Genomic DNA, 22194 nt, shown 5'->3' with positions numbered 1-22194 from the left:
TCTGTTTTAAATGTTTCCTATTCTGACAAAGTAAATAGTAGTCCAATTCACATTCTACTAGTGGTCATTATTCCCCTGGCAGAAGGTTAGTGTTAGCTGTAGCGGCAGTGAGGTCAGTTGCAGTGAGGTTAGTATTAGGTGTAGCAGCAGTGGGGCTATATTTAGATGTAGCGACAGTGAGGTCAGTGTTAGGTGTAGCGGCAGTGAGGTTAGTGGTAGGTATAGCGGCAGTGAGGTTAGTGGTAGGTATAGCGGCAGTGAGGTTAGTGGTAGGTATAGCGGCAGTGAGGTTAGTGGTAGGTGCAGCAGCAGTGAGGTTAGTGTTAGTTGTGGCGGCAGTGAGGTTAGTGTTAGGTATAGCAGCAGTGAAGGTGTTGTTAGTTGTAGCAGCAGTGAGGTCAGTGTTAGTTGTAACAGCAGTGAGATTAGTGTTGTAGCGGCAGCGAGGTTAATGTTAGTTGTAACGGCAGTGAGGTTAGTGTTAGGTGTAGTGGCAGTGAGGTTAGTGTTAGTTGTAGTGGCAGTAAGGTCAGTGGTAGGTATAGCGGCAGTGAGGTCAGTGTTAGGTGTAGTGGCAGTGAGGTTAGGTGTAACGGCATTGTTAGTATTAGATGTAAAGGCAGTGAGGTTAGATTTAGATGTAGTTGCAGTGAGGTTAGATTTAGATGTAGCAGCAGTGAGGTTAATGTTAGGTGTAGCGGCAATGGGGTTAGTGTTAGTTGTAGCGGCAGGGAGGTTAGTGTTAGTTGTAGTGGCAGTAAGGTCAGTGGTAGGTATAGCGGCAGTGAGGTCAGTGTTAGGTGTAGTGGCAGTGAGGTTAGGTGTAACGGCATTGTTAGTATTAGGTGTAGTGGCAGTGAGGTTAGTGTTAGATGCAGCAGCAGTGAGGTTAGGTGTAACGGCATTGAGGTTAGTATTAGGTGTAGTGGCAGTGAGGTTAATGTTAGATGCAGCAGCAGTGAGTTTAGGTGTAACGGCATTGAGGTTAGTATTAGGTGTAGCGGCAGTTTGTTTTAGATGTAGCGGCAGTGAGATTAGTATTATAGACGCAGCGGTAGTAGGAGGGTTAGTGTTAGGTGTACCGGAAGTAGGAAGGTTTAGAGTATTATATCGGTTATATAAAATGACTTATTGTAATACTATCTGCTACCAACAGTGCCAAACTCATTAGCATAACTAAATGTACGTGCGCTGCTTGCACACTGCAATTATACTGAACTTTTATAAAACCCATATAAAACCCTCTTTTTGCAACTCCTTGCTAAGTGCCCACATGGAGGGATTAAAGGAATGTTTTGTGAGCATCATGTCACTCACAGGTCATCCTTAAACTGTCCTAAAATAATTTGCCATAGAAGAAGCCGCTGTATTTGCATTTGGTAAGTGAGAGATTCTGTTGCATTATATTGCTTCCAAGTCAAACTATCCATCCAGTTGTACACCTGGATGACCTGGTTTTCAGTCACAAGACCCGTAACCATGAAATTTACTCAAAGCTGAAAGGGGCTATAAATGATTCAACTAAAATGTTCAATATTTTCATTTAAACACATTGATTGCATTAAAAAAGTATGTAATTTTTATTTTCAGTTTAAAAAAATGTTTTCTTAAATTATTCAATAATTATCTGTAGCTTATATTGGAAAATGGTGATCTGTTTTAAAAATGTGTATGATGGTTTTATTTTCCAAAGAATACAATCAATCGAGAAAATTGATTGAATCTAAAGGATGTAAGAAAAAAATTGTATGGCCATCTTGACGCTAGTATGTATTCCAACACAGGCTGAGCAGGCCTCGCTGGTAATGGCAGTGATTTATAAGCAGGAATTTGCTTTACGTTTCGTGAAGCATTGTGGCTTTACTATTGTTCAGTCCCTAGACTACCAAAAACAAATAAGTGTTAAGGAAACGGAACAAACTGTCATAATACATATCTAAGCTGTGCTATATATTGCAGTGTTCTCCCCAGGGTGGCAGGAAAAATGTAGAGAGGGTAGAGAGGGACATGGAAATACAGAGCTGGTGCTTCCATAAGCGCAACCTGGGCAATTGCTAAGGGCCCCAGAGCCATCTGGCAGGGGACACAGAGAAATCACACAGTACACACAGAAACACACACACACATTCTATGCACAGAGAAAAACACAGAAGCACACACACAGAGAAACGCACTGTACACCCACACAGAAAAAACCTGAAAAGTGTGCGTTCATATATATATATATACACACACACACACACAGAAACACACACACACAGAAACACACACACACACACACACACACACACAGAAAAACACACAGAAAAACACATACACACATACACACACACACACATACACACACACACACACACACACACACACACACACACAGAAACACACACACACACACACACACACAGAAAAACAAACACACACAGAAACACACACAGAAAAACACACACACACACACACACACACAGAAACACACACAGACACACACACAGACACACACACACACACACACACACACACACACACACACAGAAACACACTACGCACATTTCACAGTAGGCTTTTCTCAGACATCGGAGAAGCTTACCTGGGCAGCAGCACATGGAGGAGGCAGGGCCAGCTAGGACTGCAGTGAATATTAATGAGGATATGAAGTGGAAGCACAGGCTAGCAGCTCTCCCATCTAGTGTCAGCAGCAGCGTGTGAGAAAGATTGTCTGCTGTACTAGTGTACAAACAGTTAAATTACACGATTCAGGTTTGCAGGGTTGTTGGGCCATTCTGATAGGAGGGAAGTAAGGAGGAGAACCGGTGAAATCCGGGCGCTCACCAACATTAGCTGGGCGGCTTGTCCGGCTGGTAGGACTTGGGGACAGGGCTGTGGAGTCAGTACAAAAATCATCCGACTCCTCAGTTTATGAATCCTACAACTCCAGGTACCCCAAATTACTCCGACTCCACAGCCCTGCTTGGGGAGAACACTGTATTGTAAGCTTTAATGAATCCTTTGTCTTAAAACTTTTGTGGTTATAAACTGTAGCGAGTAAGATTACTTTTACCATCAGCTCAAAGAAATGTGCTATGTCAAATATAAGTATTAATAATGAATAAACGAGCACATACACAAATCAAGGCATAGGAACAGCAGCATGATTTAACAAAGTTCATCATATGAAATTTATGCAAACATGACTTCGTGCAGTGAATGTTTATAGACGCCATCTGGAGAGCAGTAAAATTCAGACTGACGTTAGTTCAGATTGCATAAGGGTGTGAAACTTTCCATTAGGAAATACTTATGTTATAGATCTTTGTGAATATGCATATCCATTCAAACTAGATTCTAAATACAGTAAAAGGGTAAGAGGGTATAAGATAAAGTTGGAGTTTACAACCAGCCATAAGTCTTTGTCAGCCTTCACAGTTAAAAATTCAACAAGACATTTTAAGTATATATGTAAGATTGCAGTCCTGGCCAAAAGTTTTGAGACTGTCAAAATTATTAGTTTTCACAAAGTTTGCTGCTAAACTGCTTTTAGATCTTTGTTTTAGTTGTTTGTGATGTACTGAAATATAATTATAAGCACTTCATACGTTTCAAAGGCTTTTATTGACAATTACATAACATTTATGCAAAGGGTCAGTATTTGCAGTGTTGGCCCTTCTTTTTCAGGACCTCTGCAATTCAACTGGTAATGCTTTCAATCAACTTCTGGGCCAAATCCTGACTGATAGCAACCCATTCTTTCATAATCACTTCTTTGAGTCTCTCAGAATAAGTTGGTTTTTGTTTGGCCACCCACCTCTTGAGGAATGACCACAAGTTCTCAATGGGATTAAGATCTGGGGAGTTTCCAGGCCATGGACCCAAAATTTCAACGTTTTGGTCCCCGAGCCACTTAGTTATCACTTTTGCCTTATGACACGGTGCTCCATCGTGCTGGAGAATGCATTGTTCTTCACCAAACTGTTGTTGGATTGTTGGAAGAAGTTGCTGTTGGAGGGTGTTTTGGTACCATTCTTTATTCATGGCTGTTTTTTTGGGCAAAATTGTGAGTGAGCCCACTCCCTTGGATGAGAAGCAACCCCACACATGAATAAGTGATTCTGAAAGAATGGGTTGCTATCTGTCAGGATTTGGCTAAGAAGTTGATTGAGAGCATGCCCAGTCGAATTGCAGAGGTCCTGAAAAAGAAGGGCCAACACTGACTCTTTGCATAAATCTCATGTAGTTGTCAATAAAAGCATTTAAAACGTATGAAGTGCTTATAATTATATTTCAGTACATCACATAAACAACTGAAACAAAGATCTAAAAGCAGTTTAGCAGCAAACTTTGTGAAAACTAATATTTTTGACAGTCTCAAAACTTTTGGCCAGGACTGTACACCAAGCTGATCTAATAACACCTTATGCTTAAAGAGACTCTGTAACAAATTTTTCAGCCTTAGTTCTTCTATCCTATAAGTTCCTATGCCTGTTCTAATCTACTCTGGCTTACTGCAGTCTTTCCTAACTGCACTGTCTCTGTAATAAATCAATGTATCTTTCCTCTGTCCTGTTTGTCGGGCTAAAGCTTGATTGTGTGGAATGTGCAGGGCTGCTTGTGATTGGTAGAAGCGATACACACCCTCTGCAGGCCCCCTGCATACTCTGAATGACTCACACTCTATGCTTAGCTGAGCCTATTAGAAGCTGGTTAGTTTGTTTGTAAACACTGCCTAAAACTGTTAATTACAAGCCAGGATTGCAGCAGAGAGTGGCAGAAACAGCACAGAGGGGCACAGGAGAAAATAATGAATAGAATGGTATGCTTTTTATTGTAAGAATATTAGAGTACAGATTCTCTTTAACCTCCTTGGCGGTATGAAAAATACCGCCAGGAGGGAGCGCAGCAGTTTTTTTTTAAAACATTTTTTTTTTTAATCATGTAGCGAGCCGAGGGCTCGCTACATGATAGCCGCTGCTGAGCGGCATCCCCCCGCCCGCTTCGATCGCCTTCGGCGATCTCCGATCAGGAAATCCCGTTCATAGAACGGGATTTCCTGGAGGGCTTCCCCCGTCGCCATGGCGACGGGGCGGGATGACGTCACCGACGTCACTGACGTCGGGACGTCATTGGGAGTCCCGGGCCACCCCTCGGCGCTGCCTGGCACTGATTGGCCAGGCAGCGCTGGGGTCTGGAGGGGGGGGGGGGGGGCCCGCGCCGCAGCAGATAGCGGCGATCGGGCAGGGGCCGGCGGCGATCAGAGTGCTGGCGCAGCTAGCAAAGTGCTAGCTGCGTCCAGCAAAACAAAAATTATGAAAATCGGCCCAGCAGGGCCTGAGCGGCACCCTCCGGCGGCTTACCCCGTGTCACACACGGGGTTACCGCCAAGGAGGTTAAAGCAGAACTAAATTCAGAATTTCCTCTCTGCTGTAAAATTATTCACAGCATGGTAACCTTTTATGGACAAAAAAAGTCTTCATTACAATTTATGGAAATCCATACATTGTAAAAAGAACCTTAACCACTTCACCACTGAGGGGTTTTACCCCCTGACCACCAGAGCAATTTTCACCTTTCAGCGCGCCTTCCATTCATTCGTCTATAACTTTATTATTACTTATCCCAATGAAATGAACTATATCTTGTTTTTTTCGCCACCAATTAGGCTTTCTTTAGGTGGGACATTATGCCAAGAATTATTTTATTCTAAATGTATTTTAATGGGGAAATAGGAAAAAATGTGGGAAAAAATTATTATTTTTCAGTTTTCGGCCATTATAGTTTTTAAATAAAGCATGCTACTGTAATTAAAACCCATGAAATGTATTAACCCATTTGTCCCGGTTATAAAACCATTTAAATTATGTCCCTATCACAATGTTTGGCGACAATATTTTATTTGGAAATAAAGGTGCATTTTTTTCAGTTTTGCGTCCATCCCTAATTACTAGCTCGCAGTTTATAAAGTAACAGTGTTATACCCTCTTGACATAAATATTTAAAAAGTTCAGTCCCTAAGGTAACTATTTATGTTTTTTTTTATTGTATTTTTTTTTTTTTTTAATTACAAAAAAAAATTAAAAAAAAAAATTGGGGAGTGTGGGAGATAATGAGTTAATTTATTGTGTAAATGTAATGTTTGTATATGTAAAATGCTTTTAGGGTGTAGTTTACTATTTGCCCACAAGATGGCCACAGAGTGTTTGTTTACATGCGACCTGTAAGCGTCCGGAAGGACGCTTACAGGAAGCAGTAGGAGGCTGGCCAAATCACAATGATCTCGCTGTTTCTGAAAGAAGCAGCAGATCATTGCGGGGGCTTAGATCAACGAACGGGAATGGATTTTCCTGTTCATTGATCTCCGGGCGAGCGGGCGGCGGCGTGCACGAGCGGCGGGTGCGCGCGCACGAGCGGCGGGAGCGCGGACAGCGGCGGTAGCGCGGAAGGTACGGATTTCTCCGTCCCTGTTTTTTTAGGAGGGAAAAAAGGGGCGGAGAAATCCGTACGCGTGGGGGTAAAGTGGTTAAAGAGGAACTCCAGTGAAAATAATGTAATAAAAAAGTGCTTCATTTTTACAATAATTATGTATGCCCATTGTAAAATCTTTTAAATCCCTGATTTACATTCTGACATTTATCACATGGTGACATTTTTACTGTTGGCAGGTGATGTAGCTGCTGCTTGCTTTTTTTTTTTTTTTTGTAAACAGCCATTTCCCCACAATGCAACAAGGTTCACTGACAGGAAACTGCCAGGACCATGATCCTCAGAGTTTCCTGTGGGAGGGGTTTCACCACACTATTAGCTATACAGAGCCCCCTGATGATCTGTTTGTGAAAAGGAATAGCTTTCTCATGTAAAAGGGGGTATCAGCTACTGATTGGGATGAAGTTCAATTCTTGGTCACGGTTTCTCTTCAAGTTTACAAGTTGGTTTTACTTTCTAGGGAACAATTAAAGGATTAAGCCTCCCTGTTTACTGCATGGAGAGAGCTGACTTGGCAGAGCTCCTGCAGTCTATTCACTGTTACTGATAAGAACTAATTAGACACTTTGATTTAACTAAACAAGCACATGAACACTGAGCAGTGGATTTCTACAGCAACTATTTGTGGTTTAAAGACTTTTCATTGTGTACTGTGCACAGTACACAATCGGGTCTGCTTTAAAGAGAAACTCTAACCCAGGATTGAACTTCATCCCAATCATTAGCTGATGCCCCCTTTGTCACACGTAATCTTAACCTTTTCTCGAATACTTAATCGAGGTCATCTGTGTGGTTGTTATTGTGGTGAAAACCCTCCCAAAGTGAGATATCATGGCCATGGTTTGCCGTCTTTGAACCTAGTTGCATTTTGGAAAATGTCTGTTTCTCACTACCAAGCAAGCAGTATCTCCCTCCGTGCATATGTATTTATAAAAAATTTTTTTTTTCATGTTTATAGATAAGGGCAGTTTGTGCTGTCTGGTTTATTTCATGTCTGCCAGTAGTAAAGATGATCACCTGCAGGCTCATTGTGGATCAAACAACATGAACAAAGTACATGTTGAATATAAGTCATTGCTTGATCTATTTACTGTTTTTTAACTACTTTGCAATGTATTGATTTATTTATTTTTTTCTCCCCTACTACTATCTTTTGGTAAAGTTCCTCTAAGTCTTGTACACACTCTAGATGGTTTATGGCTGGGCCGACCGGTTAGGGCCATCTGCCAAGAATTTAGCCTGTGTGCACAGTCTGATTTACCTTAAAGTACCCAAGCAGCTCGGGGTGACCCAAAGTATGGAGAACTAAAAGAGACCGAATAGCCCTCCTACTAAAAAGCAATGCTGAGTGTGATTTGCCTTCTTAAAACAGAAGCTGAATTGTCGCAAATACCTTCTGTTTTATCACACTGATTCACCTTGCGTTGAAAGCAATCTGCCTGGCGGATCATTTCGGCCCTCTGTAGGTTGACAACATTGCTCTCCTACTCACCCCACCTGCTGTTGTGCGCCACACTGTCAGCTGTCCCCCCCCCCCCCCTCTCCATAGCAACATGTTTCTACAGACTTGGCCCCAAATTGTCCCCCAAGGGTCTCTGTCCCTGCTGGGTCCTCATACGAGCTCCTCCAATTGTGTTTTTTCTTTTACATGATAGTGGCCTCCATAACTGTGCTCACTATTACAGTGCTCTCTATGCAGAGATTTTCATGGGTGTGCTACTAGTATGCTTATTGCTTTTAGTCTCCCAGTCTATTCATATAATGCAACAGTCACATGACTATAGTACAGGTAACAACTGATTAGGATAATGGAGCTTGGGACAGAAGCAGAGCAAGTTAAAAGTAAAGTTTAAGTAAATATACTTTCTTACCCCACCACTAGATGAGGTGAATACAGCATCTCTCACAGTTGATGTCTGGCTATTTTACTTACAGAATGAAAAACTAGCTGCATTGTACGGTGTAGAGAAAGAATTATATAGCAGAACCTATGAAATGCGGATTCTATTTTTCTGTATAAATCCTGAGATGTTCTTATAAAAGGAACTTCTTGAACGTTCTTGACATGGAGTAATTTTTAAAGCAGATTTACTTATGTTGCTGATAAAAATTCATTACATTGTTGTCAAATGAAACCACACACAAGTAATGTATAATTTAATCAAAAGCATTTGAAAAACTTCAGCTGGCTTTAATTATCTTTTAGAAAAAGAGGAACAAGTACATTGAATGAAACTGACTTTAATTAAAATCTTAATTTTCACACATTTGTGATCGCACAGCGGTCGAACGCCTTGATTTCTCATGTGTGGGCACCATGTTGCTTGTGTGCAAAAAAGCTGAAACAACCTCTGCATTCACCAATTACTGAAGAATTAGATAACCCTTGAAAATAAACCTGGGGGGGGGGGGGAGTTAGATACTTACCTCAGTAGAGGGAAACTTCTGGATGATCCAGAGGCTTTTCCAGTCCTCCTCCGCCCGACTGCTGCTCGCTAGGGCATGTTTTCTTCACAGCCGTATTCCCATCCATGTACGAGTGGGGCAACACTGTGCAGACACAAATACGGCCTGTGCAGTAGCACGAAGCCACTCGTGCATGGAGGTAAAAGCTGTGCACGAGCAGCTCCGTGTAGGCATTAGCAGGTCTAGCGCCTGCACAGTGCGGCTGGGCTCGCCAACGAATGGGAGCATGACCACCTGATGAGAGTCTGATTCTATGAAGAACAGTCTGATTCTATGGAGGAAGAGGAGGATGAGAGTCTGATTCTATGGAGGACGATCTGATTCTATGGAGGAAGAGGAGGGACGGTGAGAGACGCCAAACAGTTTGCGTTGTTTATGTAGGTTATTTAGTAATCCAGCATCAGAGATCATTCATTGAGGTTTGGGAACATCTGTATGGATGCTAGGGATTTTGCCTAAAATCATCATCGGTTGTCTAAGGTGATGAAAATCTAGCAACTACTTAGCCATGGTGTCATTAACACTAGGATTTGGTAGAGGATCAGTTCTGCAGCTCCCAACTCCCAAGTAGGACATAAACAAAAAAGGAAATGAGTGCTAGAGTTAATTACCTTAAACTGTGGCTGGCTAATAGTTACATTATACTTGACCCAAGGCAAAGCTCCCTAAGTTAAAGAGACTCTGAAGCGAGTGAGATAGGGTTTGATTATAGTAAAGGACCTTACATAGAGCTAAACCGCCACTATCCCGCGGCAAAACGAGGGGTTTTTACCCCCTAAAACCCCCTTGCAAAATCCACGACTTTCTTGGTCGTGGATTTTGCTGCTCATGGAGGCAGAGCTATGAGCTGCAGCTCTGCCTCCATGCGCTTTAATCTGCCGGCAGATCTCCGCCTCTCCCCCGCCCCTCTCTGTGCAGGAAGAGTGAGAGGCGGCGATCAGCCGGGATTGAAGCACTGAGAGGCAGAAGCAGCCATTAGCTCTGCCTCAAGCAGGAAGCGCTCCCCAGACACAAGAGAGGGGATTTGAGGGGTAAAATCCCCTCGATTTGCTGCAGGATGGCGGCAGTTTAGCTCTATGTAAGGTCCTTTACTATAATCAAAGGCTATTTAACTCGCTTCAGAGTCTCTTTAAGCACAGAGGTATGTTCTTGCTGGACCCACATACCTCCTCATTGTCTGTTCCTCTCCTTATTCCCACCAGTCACTGTAATCACTCACTGACTTTCCGCTAAAGTCAAATTTTAAGACAGGAAGAGGCAGACTTGCCGCAATGTTTCTGTCTATATTTCACTCATTACCTCCTCTTCTTTAAGGGGAGTGAATGGGATAGTGAAGTACAGAGATGTTTATCCAGCATCAGTATACCTCTGTGCCTTAAGTAGCTTTGCCTTGGGTCACATATACACGAATTACAATAAAATCATACCTCAGCTAATATTTTTCTAAGACAATAGTAGGTATATCTCTGCCATGTCCTAAGGGAAATTTTCCATGGACCACCACAACAGCCAGCCTAGTCTTGTCTAATTAACTGGAGGGCCACAAAACCACAGTGGGGCACCAGTTTCCTAATTATTAAAATACTTATTTTTAGAAAAACAACTTTGTATATTTCTACAGTGCATTTGAGGTTTATTTTTGACCTCATTAAGGTTATACCCTTGAAGCACTTAGGCATGTACCGTAATCATTTTATTAGCAGCACAGAGCACTTTTTTATGCAGTAATTGTGAAGGGGCAGAAGTGAGGACGAAAACTCTTAAAAAGTAAAATCAATAATGCTACATATTTAACTTTTTTATGGGGCAGCTAAACATTCCACAAAGAACTGTTTTGGAAGGACAGTTAACCTTTAAGTTTTATATCTGTGAAAATCTATTTTAAGGCAGAACTGACGTTTAATTAGGAAAACAGAAAAGTACATAACAAAGTCAGAGTTATGCCTTTTCCAGCTGTACAATTCTGAAAATATTGAGTAAAGGTGCATAGGTGAAACCTGTGTGCCGGTCAGGAACCGCTTTCATTGGCTCCTGTCCGTGTCTATCATTGTAAGCCAATGGGAGTTGCTTACATTGATAGACAGCATCATGATTTTGGCTCCTGACCCGCTCACAGGGCTCTGCCGTCATAGAGACGGCAGGGCAAGTGAGCTGCGGTGGGGAGACAGCGGTGAGATCTGCGAGAACGCGTGGCATCAGTGAGTTGAAATCTACGCCCTGCCAGCCAGATCAGCATCGAGACGGCGTAGATTTCAATTAGCATTGTCCTTAAATGGTTAAAGACCTGTTACCTGGAGATGATGTAGCAGAATTATTCTCTACTCATGATTCACATACTTGTCCTGGCGATGTGAACTTATTCCAACCAGAATGTTTTATAAGGTAAGGTACTGAGGCAAGAATCTGCACTACCCATCTATACCCAAATAGTCTTATTCTATGGAGGAAGAGGGACGATGAGAGTCGGGTTCAATGGAGGAAGAGGAAGGACAATGAGAGTCTGATTCTATGGTGAACAGTCTGATTGGGAAATATTGAGTAAAGGACTAGGTGCATAGGTGAAACTCTAGTATGTATGGAGGAGTTTCCTGTTGTTAGCCTCCTCTCCTGCATTTGGCCAAGACAGAAAATTCTTAGAAAATTAGAATCGACCTGCTGCAGGGACAGAAATGGCATTGTCTCTCTCCCCTCCATAGAACAGAATATTTCCTAAACTGTCATGCATAAGAACCACAAATATGTTCTTGGCAACAAGCAATCTGTGTCCTTGTAGCTGGGAGGATGGGACTGTGGGGTGTGTCACGGGTGGTCCACCAGTACAGAAAAGATAAAATTAGCCAGAATACAAGTTCTCAGGGAAGGTCTTGAGATGTACTTAATATTGCCAGGGAATTATTTTTATAAAATCGGGAGGCATTGGGAAGGAATATCTAGGAGCACAAAACAAGAATTAGGCAAGAAGGTAGCCTTTGCCATTAATGATGGGTACTTAATTTAAAGTTGAAAAACACTGTGCTGGAGAACGGGGTAATAAGAGTCAGAAAGCAGATGGCACAATTCTATTTTGCTTGTTACAAAGCTAAACAAAATGGGATTCTGTAATGTCCTCTGAAAATTGAACTAATTAACAGCCTTATGTATTTTTTTTTATGTGAGAGTTGATGAACTGACCGACTAACTAGCAGGTGCCTTTGGCAGACTGTGCCAAAGAGAAAACTTCATTCTTTAAAGTAGACCTGTTGTTTTCATATGTAGTTCTTTCTGGTTACAGTTAGCTCTCAACCTGGGCAATATGGTTAACGTTAAGTTGCCAGGAAAATAAATTGCATTGAGGAACAAATCCTGTTACATAGCTTTCAGAAATTCAAGGTTGACAGCCAACCCAAAGAGGGGTGCAATAGGGTGCCTGGTATCAGTGGAGTACTTGTTTTGGGTCAGCTTTTTGGACAGAATTAAAGGTTATTTCAGCAGTTTAGGCAGTTTAGCAAGTTTACAGTTGACCCATGCATATTGCTTTCATTTCTTGTTTTAAAGAGAACCCAAGACTCTCTGGAAAATTGCGGCCACACTCCGTATTGTGCACAAGAGCGGCCATACAGGGCTTGCATGAGTATGGCAGTGCCTCACAGCACACACGTGTTTCCTATTTGTACAGGACAGCCGCACTCGTGCATGGCGGGGATCGGAGCTACAATAACGTGTTCTGGGTATCCGCGCAAGGCAGGGTGGGGGCGAGGAGGGCACGGATGCAGAAGCTTCCATCTTCATGGATTAACTTTTTTTTTTTTTTTTTGTCTCAGGTGTAGTTTTATAGTGTTTATTGGGTGACTGAAAGCACATATTTGAGGGATTGTTGAGCACATTATAGATTAGGCTTGTTCCCATGCAGCCCATGAGACACACCCTGTTCCCGCCTATTTTCATTTGATGATCACTTCCTGTTTTTAGCTGGCATAAATATCCAGTTACATCATGATCTGTGCAGTGGAATCTAAAGTACACATGAAGTGAGAGGGATATGGAGGCTGACATTTATTTCCTGTTAATTGCCTGGCTGCCCTTCTGACCCTCTGCCTCTAATCTAATACTTTTAGCCATAGACCCTGTACAAGCATGTACACAAGATGTTTCTGACTGAAGTCTGATTAGATTAGCTGCATGCTTGTATCAGGTGTGTGAGTCAGACACCACTGCAGCCGGGGAGATCAGCGGGGCTACTAGGCAGCTAGTATTGTTTAAAAGGAAATCATATCACTTCAGGTGTACTTTAAAGTATACCTATGCAGCATCTGCACATTAGGCGTGTATGCATCAGGCATACAGGTATATACAGTACATGAAAAATTAAAAACCATGTACAAGCAGGTCATACAGCAATACACTTACAAATACATACATAGTTGATGTGTGGTTTGAGACATCACCAATACTGGAGCATGTTCATATGATAAAGAACAGCAGCAGCAAGAAACACTGCCGGGGGTCCTTGTCCTTGCAGGCTTACAATCTGCATCTTAGAAAGTGGTTGGTGAGTGGTTAAAGGAGAACTGTAGTGAGAGGTATATGGAGGCTGCCATATTTATTTCCTTTTAAGCAATACCAGTTGCCTGGCTATTCAGCTAATCCTCTGCCTCTAATACTTTCAGCCATAGGCCCTGAACAAGCATGCAGCAGATCAGGTGTTTCTGACAAATTTAGACAGATATGACAAGATTAGCTGCATGCTGGTTTCTGGTGTGATTCAGACACTTCTTTAGGCAAATAGACCATCAGGGCTGCCAGGCAACTGGTATTGCTTAAAAAGGAAATAAATATGGCATCCTCCATATCCCTCTCACTACAGTTCTCCTTTAAACAACTTACTGAAATCCAAAGACAGTGGATGGAGGTATATGTAAGCTGAGGCACTGATGCCTTTGGAGTATGACCCGGGAAATCTGATAGTCAGGGTTGACCACATCTAACCTGGATTGCTGTAAGGTGGCTAGTTACAAATGTTTTCCCTACCTCCCCCATAGTTCTAGTATCACTCACAGTATGAATGACTGCAGTACGTTTAGGAGCATGTTACTCTTCAGCACATCCAGCAATATGGAAATGTAAATATGGAAATTTAAGAGATCACCTCAGTGGAATTATTCAATAATGAAATGAGCTTGATTTGTATTTCATGTTGTTTCCCTCTTGTGAAAGCAGACCCAAACCAAACATTTTTTTAATTCAAAATATTTAGTTGCACCACTCTGACACATACAAATTAAATAAACACTACTTCAAGCCTATGAGCATTTCAGTGCATGCTTTTCACCCTTCTCTCTTCATAACTAGGGTTATACAGGTGGCAGCCATTAGCAATTCCTCCTTTGCTGAACACCTCCTACTCCAGCATTTTGCCGGATTCTGTCCCGGCAATTTGAAAGGAAGGGAGGGGTTTCTCCAATAAATGTAAAATATTTTATATTTGTCATCGTGCAGCTGAAAAAAGGCTGCTATTTATTATTATAAGTTAGAAAATAGATTTTATTTCTGAAATCTTGTATTTTTAATTTGGGTCCGCTTTAAGTACATCTGAAAATTCTCTCTCCCCCCACAGAACCCTAAAGACTGCAGCAAAGCCAAGAAACTGGTATGCAACATCAACAAGGGCTGTGGATATGGATGCCAACTACACCATGTTGTCTACTGTTTTATGATTGCCTTCGGTACTCAAAGAACCCTCATCCTGGAGTCACAAAGCTGGAGATACGCCACGGGTGGATGGGAAACTGTGTTCAAGCCAGTCAGTGATACTTGTACAGACAGATCTGGCACCTCTACCGGCCACTGGTCAGGTAAGGCTGTTGCTAATTCTGGTTTGGTATATACTATATTGAAGCTTTCAGATAAAATCTTTTTACCAAATAAATCTACATTTTGTTGAGGTTTTTGTTCCGTGTGGATTTTCACTGCAAATGCTTTGTAATAAAGACCTAATCTTATAGTTTTTTCAGGTGCTAGAACGCTGCCTCACATAGACCTTTCTGATTCCATAGGGGTTTGCTTATAATGCTGTGAAATTCAGGAAGCGCTTTTGTGCTTGAGACATCTTTATCTAGTTGTCTCTTTTGTTGTTGTAAGAATGCTGCCTCCCAGCTCTGACCTTTGTTATTTCACAGGGATTTAACACGGCATTAAGACATTCAGAATGTGCTGTGATTTTTACCTCGGCGCATAGAACATTTTACTGGGCTTTTCGCTTGTCTTTTCCATTATATAATTTTTTTCTATCTTTAGATGTTCCTGTCCATTTTACACAAGATTTAGCACCTTCACTTGGCATCCTGAGACAGCTTTCTCTTTTCAAAAAATATAGATGAATTCATCACTGTGGTTTATGTGCCAGCAGATGGTTTCTCATGGAAAAATGACAGTCAAGTCCATGCTGACCAGAACACGGCCAATTGGCTGCCTCCCGGGGACCCGATAGTGCATAGAACCTCATGTAGACACTCAGCATTTTATGATAGACCAAATCAGGGGTCGGTGCTTAAAGGATACCAGAGCTGAACTATCTATTAAAAACGGGGAACAGGCATGTATTAGATGCAGTCCTCATGCCCACCGCTCCCCTGTTCTCCTCAATCCCCCTCCTTTGTACTTTAAATCCTCCGCCACAACTTAGTCCAGGTCGCCAGAGTTGCGAAGTAGTGCCGCAGGCGCCTGCGGCCAAGAGTGCTCTGCTCGCGCACACAACGGCACAATGACGTCATTGTGCCACCATGTGAACGCTCAGTGCTCCCGGCCATGCGCGCCTGCACGCTACCGGCAACCAGGACTTTGCTGCGGCCGGAGGTTTTAGAGTACAGAGGAGGGGGAAGGAGGAGAAAGGAAAGGGGGGGGGGGCAGTGTTTTTAATAGATCGTTCAGCTGTGGTATCCTTTAATAAGCTTGAGTTTATGCACTTTGTTCATGTGTACGAATAATGCAACACAGCTGTATAAATAATGCAACGTTACTAAATTGATGCCCATGTGAATATCCAAAGTCCTGAGGCTTCCTGTCCCATTTAGAGAGAACACATGAACTGTGTACACCATGCCTAGACAGCTAGAGTGCAGGATCAGATATAAACAGATACTTGGATTTTTACTAATTAGGTGCAGATATTTAGAGTATTCTGATCTCCAAATAAGTTTAAAGCAGATAGAGTATAATCTTGTTATACAGTAGTAAACTCTGATATAGTAAAACTTTGTTTGTAGTAAACTATATGTCCAGGTCCCGACCAAGCACCATTGTAAATATGTGGCATAGTATCTCCTGATATATTACAACTTTTGTTATATTAAACCTTTTTTTTTTTTTGCCTTTGCGGTATTCTGTATCCGGCTATAGTGGAAAGTGGGCGGGTGCATGCGTGCATACATGCATCCCATTATATATCAGTTGGAGAGCCATGGTTGATGGGTGGGCTGGCAGCCACTGCTGGCTATCTGCATTCTACTCCGGGCCTGCGTGAAATTAGTTCAAAAGCACCAGCTGGCGAGACATGTGATTCCTGTGTAAGCTGCTGCCTGATTACTGAGGGAATTGCCTGTCATCTGTGATGTGCTTGTGCATGACTGCAATGGTACAGCATCATCCAGGTTGCACAGGCATGTGGACAGAGGAGCACACTATAAGTACTGTACCTGCATTAACTGGTGGGACTTATGTTTCCTGTGCAAGCTGTTGCGTAATTATTCCATGCACATAGCTGTTTCGTAACTATTCCATGTATTCCATTCATATTGAACACTCTGGATTTTTATCTAGTTTAGACACTGTCTGTGCTCGTTTGCTGAAGCATTGAAAAGAAAAAAAGACTCTCAATTATGACTTCATTATGACTCCTAAAATGACTTAAAGCAAGTCTGAAGGGAAAAACAAAAAACAAGATACACACCTAAGTACAGGGAAGGCTCTGGGTCCTATAGAGCCTTCCCGTTTACCTCACGGTGTCCTCGTTCCCCTCTGCAGGCTCCAACATCTGAATGTCTCACTGTGGGAGACTTTGGAATTCTTCGGAAGCACTTGCGCTCCCGAAGACCGGCGGCTCTGTATTGCACACGAGTGCGCGAGAAAGGGCGCTCGTGTGTGCGCAGTACGGAGCAGCCAGTATTTGGAAGCCTGAGTGCTACTGAAGACTCCCGAAGCAAGTTCAATGAGGAAGAGAACAGTCTGACCCATAGGTCAGACTGCTATTGGGGGAGCCTGCGGGGGCCGTGAGGAGACCGGGAAGGCTCTAGACCCAGAGTCTTCCCCTTCCTTAGGTGTCTGTTTTTTTCCCCCCTTCAGACTCCCTTTCAGATACAGTACTTTAGTATACTTTGTGCTTGAGTATGACTATTTCTGATGTAGTACATTTTTAATACAGTAAACTACTTTGCCCGGTCCCCTGAAATTTACTATAAAGGGAGTCTACTGCATTTAAATGCTGCTTATTTTATGTTCTAAGCAGAATTCTCGATAGTGTGAAGGTTACAGTCATCACTGGGTATACCAGGGACTTTTCTGAGAAGGTTCCTGTTAGCTGTAATACATTCTTCAACACTGAAAACCTCCATGTCAAGTGGCCAAAAAATGCCTTCCCCTCTCCTGAGAAAACAAGATCATCTCCCTGTTCATCCTGTTAAATGTCATCCAAAGCAGCAAGTAGTCAACAGCATTGTGCAAAATGTTCTGTATTTTCCTGCATGCTAACAAGCATTATATAGGATTTGAGTCAATGGGCAGGTTTACACATATTTTATCATGTGCAGAAAAAAATGACAGATTGCTGCTTATTTTCTGTGCACGGCTCACGGTTTTGCTTGCAAAATATTGTGTTGCCAATGAGAATATATGTTTTAACTCCTACTAATGTGAATGATATTCATTGAAATGGTGTGCTCTAATGCAGTAAAATGGTGGACCATATCCTAGGGCATATGAATGGTAATATGCAATTGCACTCACACCAGAATAGCATGAGACTTATTATAGTATTTTGATTGATAGATAAATTAATTCTTCTTACTTTTGCTGAAATTCTGAGTTACTGATGTTTGCGATTATATATGATCTTAGTTATCCATGATCTTTGATAAGCCCATGTACACTACACTGAAGCAACATAGCATAGATTGTAAATGATATGCCTTAACACATTAGCAACTTCAAACAACATTTTTGTTTAAAAGTTGCTAGTGTACTCTAAAGGTTGCCACACACCGTACAATTGTTTAAATATCTTTTCAATTCAAGAATAGCAATCAATTTTTCTGACTGATTGTATCATTTCAAAAATCTGACCAATGTACCACACGTTAAAGTTTTCCCCAATTGTGAAAAAAATGATTGAAAACTCAGAAAAAATTGCTTGGGTTTATACATCAAGATATTGTCAATCTACCACACACCATTCAATTTTCATATAAATTGATCAGAAAAATTCAACACATCTTCTTTTATCAAATAAAAATGGGAAATTCGATCAGATATCTCGAACGAATGAAAAAAAAAACCTTTCGATTTTTTGGTACAACCGATCGTATTTATCGAATTGGTGTAAAATTGGATATTTTAATATGCCGTCGAAGGCTTAAGGTGGCCACACACCATACAATTGTATGGTGTGTGGCCACCTTAAAGCGGATCCAAGATGAAAAACTAACTATAACAAGTAACTTGTCTATATATCTTATCTAAAGTTTAGATAGTTTACACAGCAAATCTAGCTGCAAACAACTTTAATAGAATATGATTGATTATTCCTGTGATACAATGACGGCAGCCATGTTGTTTGTAAACATTACACAGAGGCAGGCTTATCTGCATCTTGAGCAAAAAAACCTAATCCCCCTCCTCCTCCCTCCTCCCCTCTGCCTCTGAAATCTCTGGCTAGTGATACCTCCCCCTCCTTCTGCCCAGACTGAGCTCCCATGAGCCCTTACTACTGCCTTGGCTCTCTGAAAACCTGTGGGCGTGGCTTCTTTAGTTTATAGGGAATTAGAGTATTAAAACAAAAAAGTATTTGGCTTGAGGAATGTCCTATAAACAATAGGAAAGGAACACAATTATGCAATGAGTAAAAGTTCATCTCGGATCCACTTTAAAGAGACTCTGTAACATCAAAAACGTCCCCTGGGGGGTACTCACCTCGGGTGGGGGAAGCCTCGGGAGCCTAATGAGGCTTCCCACGCCATCCTCTGTCCCACGGGGGTCTCGCTGCAGCCCTCCGAACAGCTGGCGACAGACCCGACTGTCAATTCAATATTTACCTTTGCTGGCTCCAGCGGGGGCACTGTGGCCGCTTTCGGCTCTGAAGTAGATGGGAAATACCCGATCTCAGTCGGGTCCGCTCTACTGCGCAGGCGCCGGAAACTTGCGCCTGCGCAGTAGAGCAGACCCGACGGCGATCGGGTATTTCCGCCTACTTCGGAGCCGACAGCCCAGAGCGCCTGTGCAGGAGCCGGGAAGGTAAATAATGACGTCATCTTGTTCGGAGGGCCACAGAGAGACCCCTGAAGGACGGAGGATGGCGTGGGAAGCCTCATTAGGATCCTGAGGCTTCCCCCACCCGAGGTGAGTACCCCCCAGGGGACGTTTTGACGTTACAGATTCTCTTTAAGCCTCTGGCGGCATATTTCGTTTGGCTGCTTAGTGCAGTCAAACCAGTGCATGGCAGTAAGCAGTTATATTAACCTGTTCCGGGCGGCTTCTTCCCTGCCTCCACCAGCAGCTCTGAGCTTCCGACTGGTCTTCCGGGTCCCGATCACATGATATGACATATGATCGCGATCCAGGAGACCGTTATAGCATTACAGCGCCACCCGGTGGTGGAAGTGGGGTGATGGTAGAGACTCTTCCACCACCGAGTGGCGCTATAATGCTGACACGGTCTCCTGGGTCTTGATCATATCACATATCATGTGATCGGAACCAAGAAGATATGTTGGAATTACATCGCCACTACGGTGGAGGAAGAAGAAGCTGATCCAGCCATCTGGACAGGTAACTATAAAAGTTTATATCAGAAAAAATAGAGCAACACAAGTACTAAACCAAAGTCCATGTCTATGGGCGAATATACTAATGCAATACACAAAAGACGTCCACGACATAATCGAATACAAGCTAATCCAGTTGAATACAAAAATAATAATCTTTATTAACCTTCTTGGCGGTAATGACGAGCTCAGCTCGTCCATTACCGCCGGAGGGCGCCGCTCAGGCCCTGGTGGGCCGATTTTCATAATTTTGTTTAATACACGCAGCTAGCACTTTGCTAGCTGCGTGTCTACCTTGATCGCCGCCGCCGATGCGTCGCTACCCCGAGACCCCGTGCGCAGCCTGGCCAATCAGTGCCACGACGTCCTCACGATCATCGCCATGGAGACTGGGGATGCCCTAAAGGAAATCTCGTTCAGAACGGGATTTCCTTATGGGAAGACGCGGCGATCGGGCGGACGCCGCAGGGAGGGGGGAATCATGTAGCTAGCGCTAGGCTAGCTACATGATAGAAAAAAATATAAAAAAATAGTGCTGTGCATCCACCCTGGCGCATTTAATAGAACGCCAGGGTGATTAAGGAAATCCCAATAAAAACAGTTAAAAACTAAGAGCAGCAAATAGGTACATCCGGAGTGCGGAGATCATAACCATACATGAACTGTATCTATAATACCAAAACCCTCCCGGGACAGAGTAAGGAGTAATCAGAATGGCATGTACAGATGGTATTAGCAGACACGGCAACTCAACATGCCACAGTAGTGTGTCTATGCATGGTATCCCAATAAATATGATTCAATATATGTACATAAATGACCAATTGTGCACTCACCCTGGGACTGGAAAGACCGCACAACGAGACCCGGATGCTGCGCCTATCTCACGCGTATCTGACCCCTGTCCTTCGTCGGAGATAGGTAACTATAAAAGCTCACTGCCACCCATTCTGCATACCCCACACTTGGCGCATCCCCAGCAGCAGGAAAAATTCCACCCTGGCTACTTAACCTTTTAGCAGCCAAATAAAGTAAAACTTGATTTGGCTGCTAAAAGGTTAAGTAGCCAGTTTAAAGCAACAGGTTTATATAAATTCCTCAAAATGTAAGATCGCAAAAAGTTAATTTTTTTTTGCATCTGGTATGGAAATATACATAGATTCAGGGTTAAAATGTTTACATCTCATCTCATGAAATAGTAGTGACCTTTAACTCTAGAGCCAAATATGTAGAGATGGTCGGAAATGCCTATTTTTTAATTTTGCGGAAATTCCGATTTCCACCTAAGCCAATATCCGTTTTTCCAATTTCTGATTTTCCGTTTTTCTGATTTCAGATTTTCGAGGAGTATTTTATTAGTCATGTTTTGCATTGGAGAATGCAAAAAAATTCAAATCAGAAAAACGTATAATATGTCTCGTTATTGGTATAAATTTACTGTGGTGAACAATTTTTGCATAAAAATTCTACATTCTCTGGCACAATGCTTCTGAGTTGTGATTTTTATAACATTTTGACATGCTATAAAAGCAACTCCTTAACCTCCTTAGCGCTACCTCTTAGTCAGGCTCGGGCCTGGAAATCTGCAGCTCAGAGCAGGAACCCACAAACCTGTGGTAACCACTGCGAGTTTAATGCAGACAATGTCTCGCAGCAGGTGCTTCAACTCCCCTCCCCCGGGATCCAGACCCCGGCAGCCATTCTTCTTCCTGTCCTCGGAGGCTCTGCATCCCAGTGGTGAGATCGCCATCTGTCACCATGACGACAGCTGGTGATCTCACTACAGGGTTACAGTGCCACCGGGAGGACAGAAGGGGAACTGCAGTGCTGGATCCCAGGGAGGTGAATAAGTGCAGGGGCTACAGCATGCTCCCTAGGGTTATGATTGTTTCTTGCTTTTATGATCTAGAATCTAAGGTTCCACTGTATAAGCATAGAGGATGTAAAAAAGAAAAATCACAAGAAATGAAGGAAATGGCCAAGTAGTCACTATATTTTATTCAATGAGGGCAGTGCAGGATATAATTACCTCAGACATCGCTTTAATATGTCTGTATTTCTAGTTGCTGTACATAAAGTCTTGTTTCATAAATGAATATAAAAAGGTCATCTCATATGACTTGGTTGCAATAGACCATCTGCCATTACGTTTCAGTAAAAGAAGACCTTGAGCATCTGTATGGAATTATTTACAAAATATTAGGAGTGCCTGGACTGTTAAATAAAAGAAGCTGTGAGGGTTCTCATG

The 22194-nt window shown here is 42.6% G+C and overlaps 1 protein-coding gene and 1 long non-coding RNA gene across 4 annotated transcripts in view; one reads left to right on the top strand and one right to left on the bottom strand.

The window, feature by feature from the left end:
- Positions 1-22194, bottom strand: part of LOC137532603 (uncharacterized) — a 91936-nt gene that overhangs the window by 14199 nt on the left and 55543 nt on the right. The gene's annotated exons all lie outside the window — the stretch shown is intronic.
- Positions 1-22194, top strand: part of FUT8 (fucosyltransferase 8) — a 207295-nt gene that overhangs the window by 155748 nt on the left and 29353 nt on the right. For all 3 annotated transcript variants that reach the window (XM_068253287.1, XM_068253286.1, XM_068253289.1), the window contains exon 8: positions 14531-14768. In XM_068253287.1, the coding sequence (XP_068109388.1) occupies positions 14531-14768 (238 nt within the window). The remainder of the gene's footprint in view (positions 1-14530; positions 14769-22194) is intronic.

Source organism: Hyperolius riggenbachi, chromosome 9 (assembly GCF_040937935.1).
Source record: "Hyperolius riggenbachi isolate aHypRig1 chromosome 9, aHypRig1.pri, whole genome shotgun sequence".
In the NCBI taxonomy this organism is placed as follows: domain Eukaryota; kingdom Metazoa; phylum Chordata; class Amphibia; order Anura; family Hyperoliidae; genus Hyperolius; species Hyperolius riggenbachi.
The sequence above is the reverse complement of the archived record's forward strand: the minus strand, read 5'-3'. Positions and strand labels throughout refer to the sequence as shown.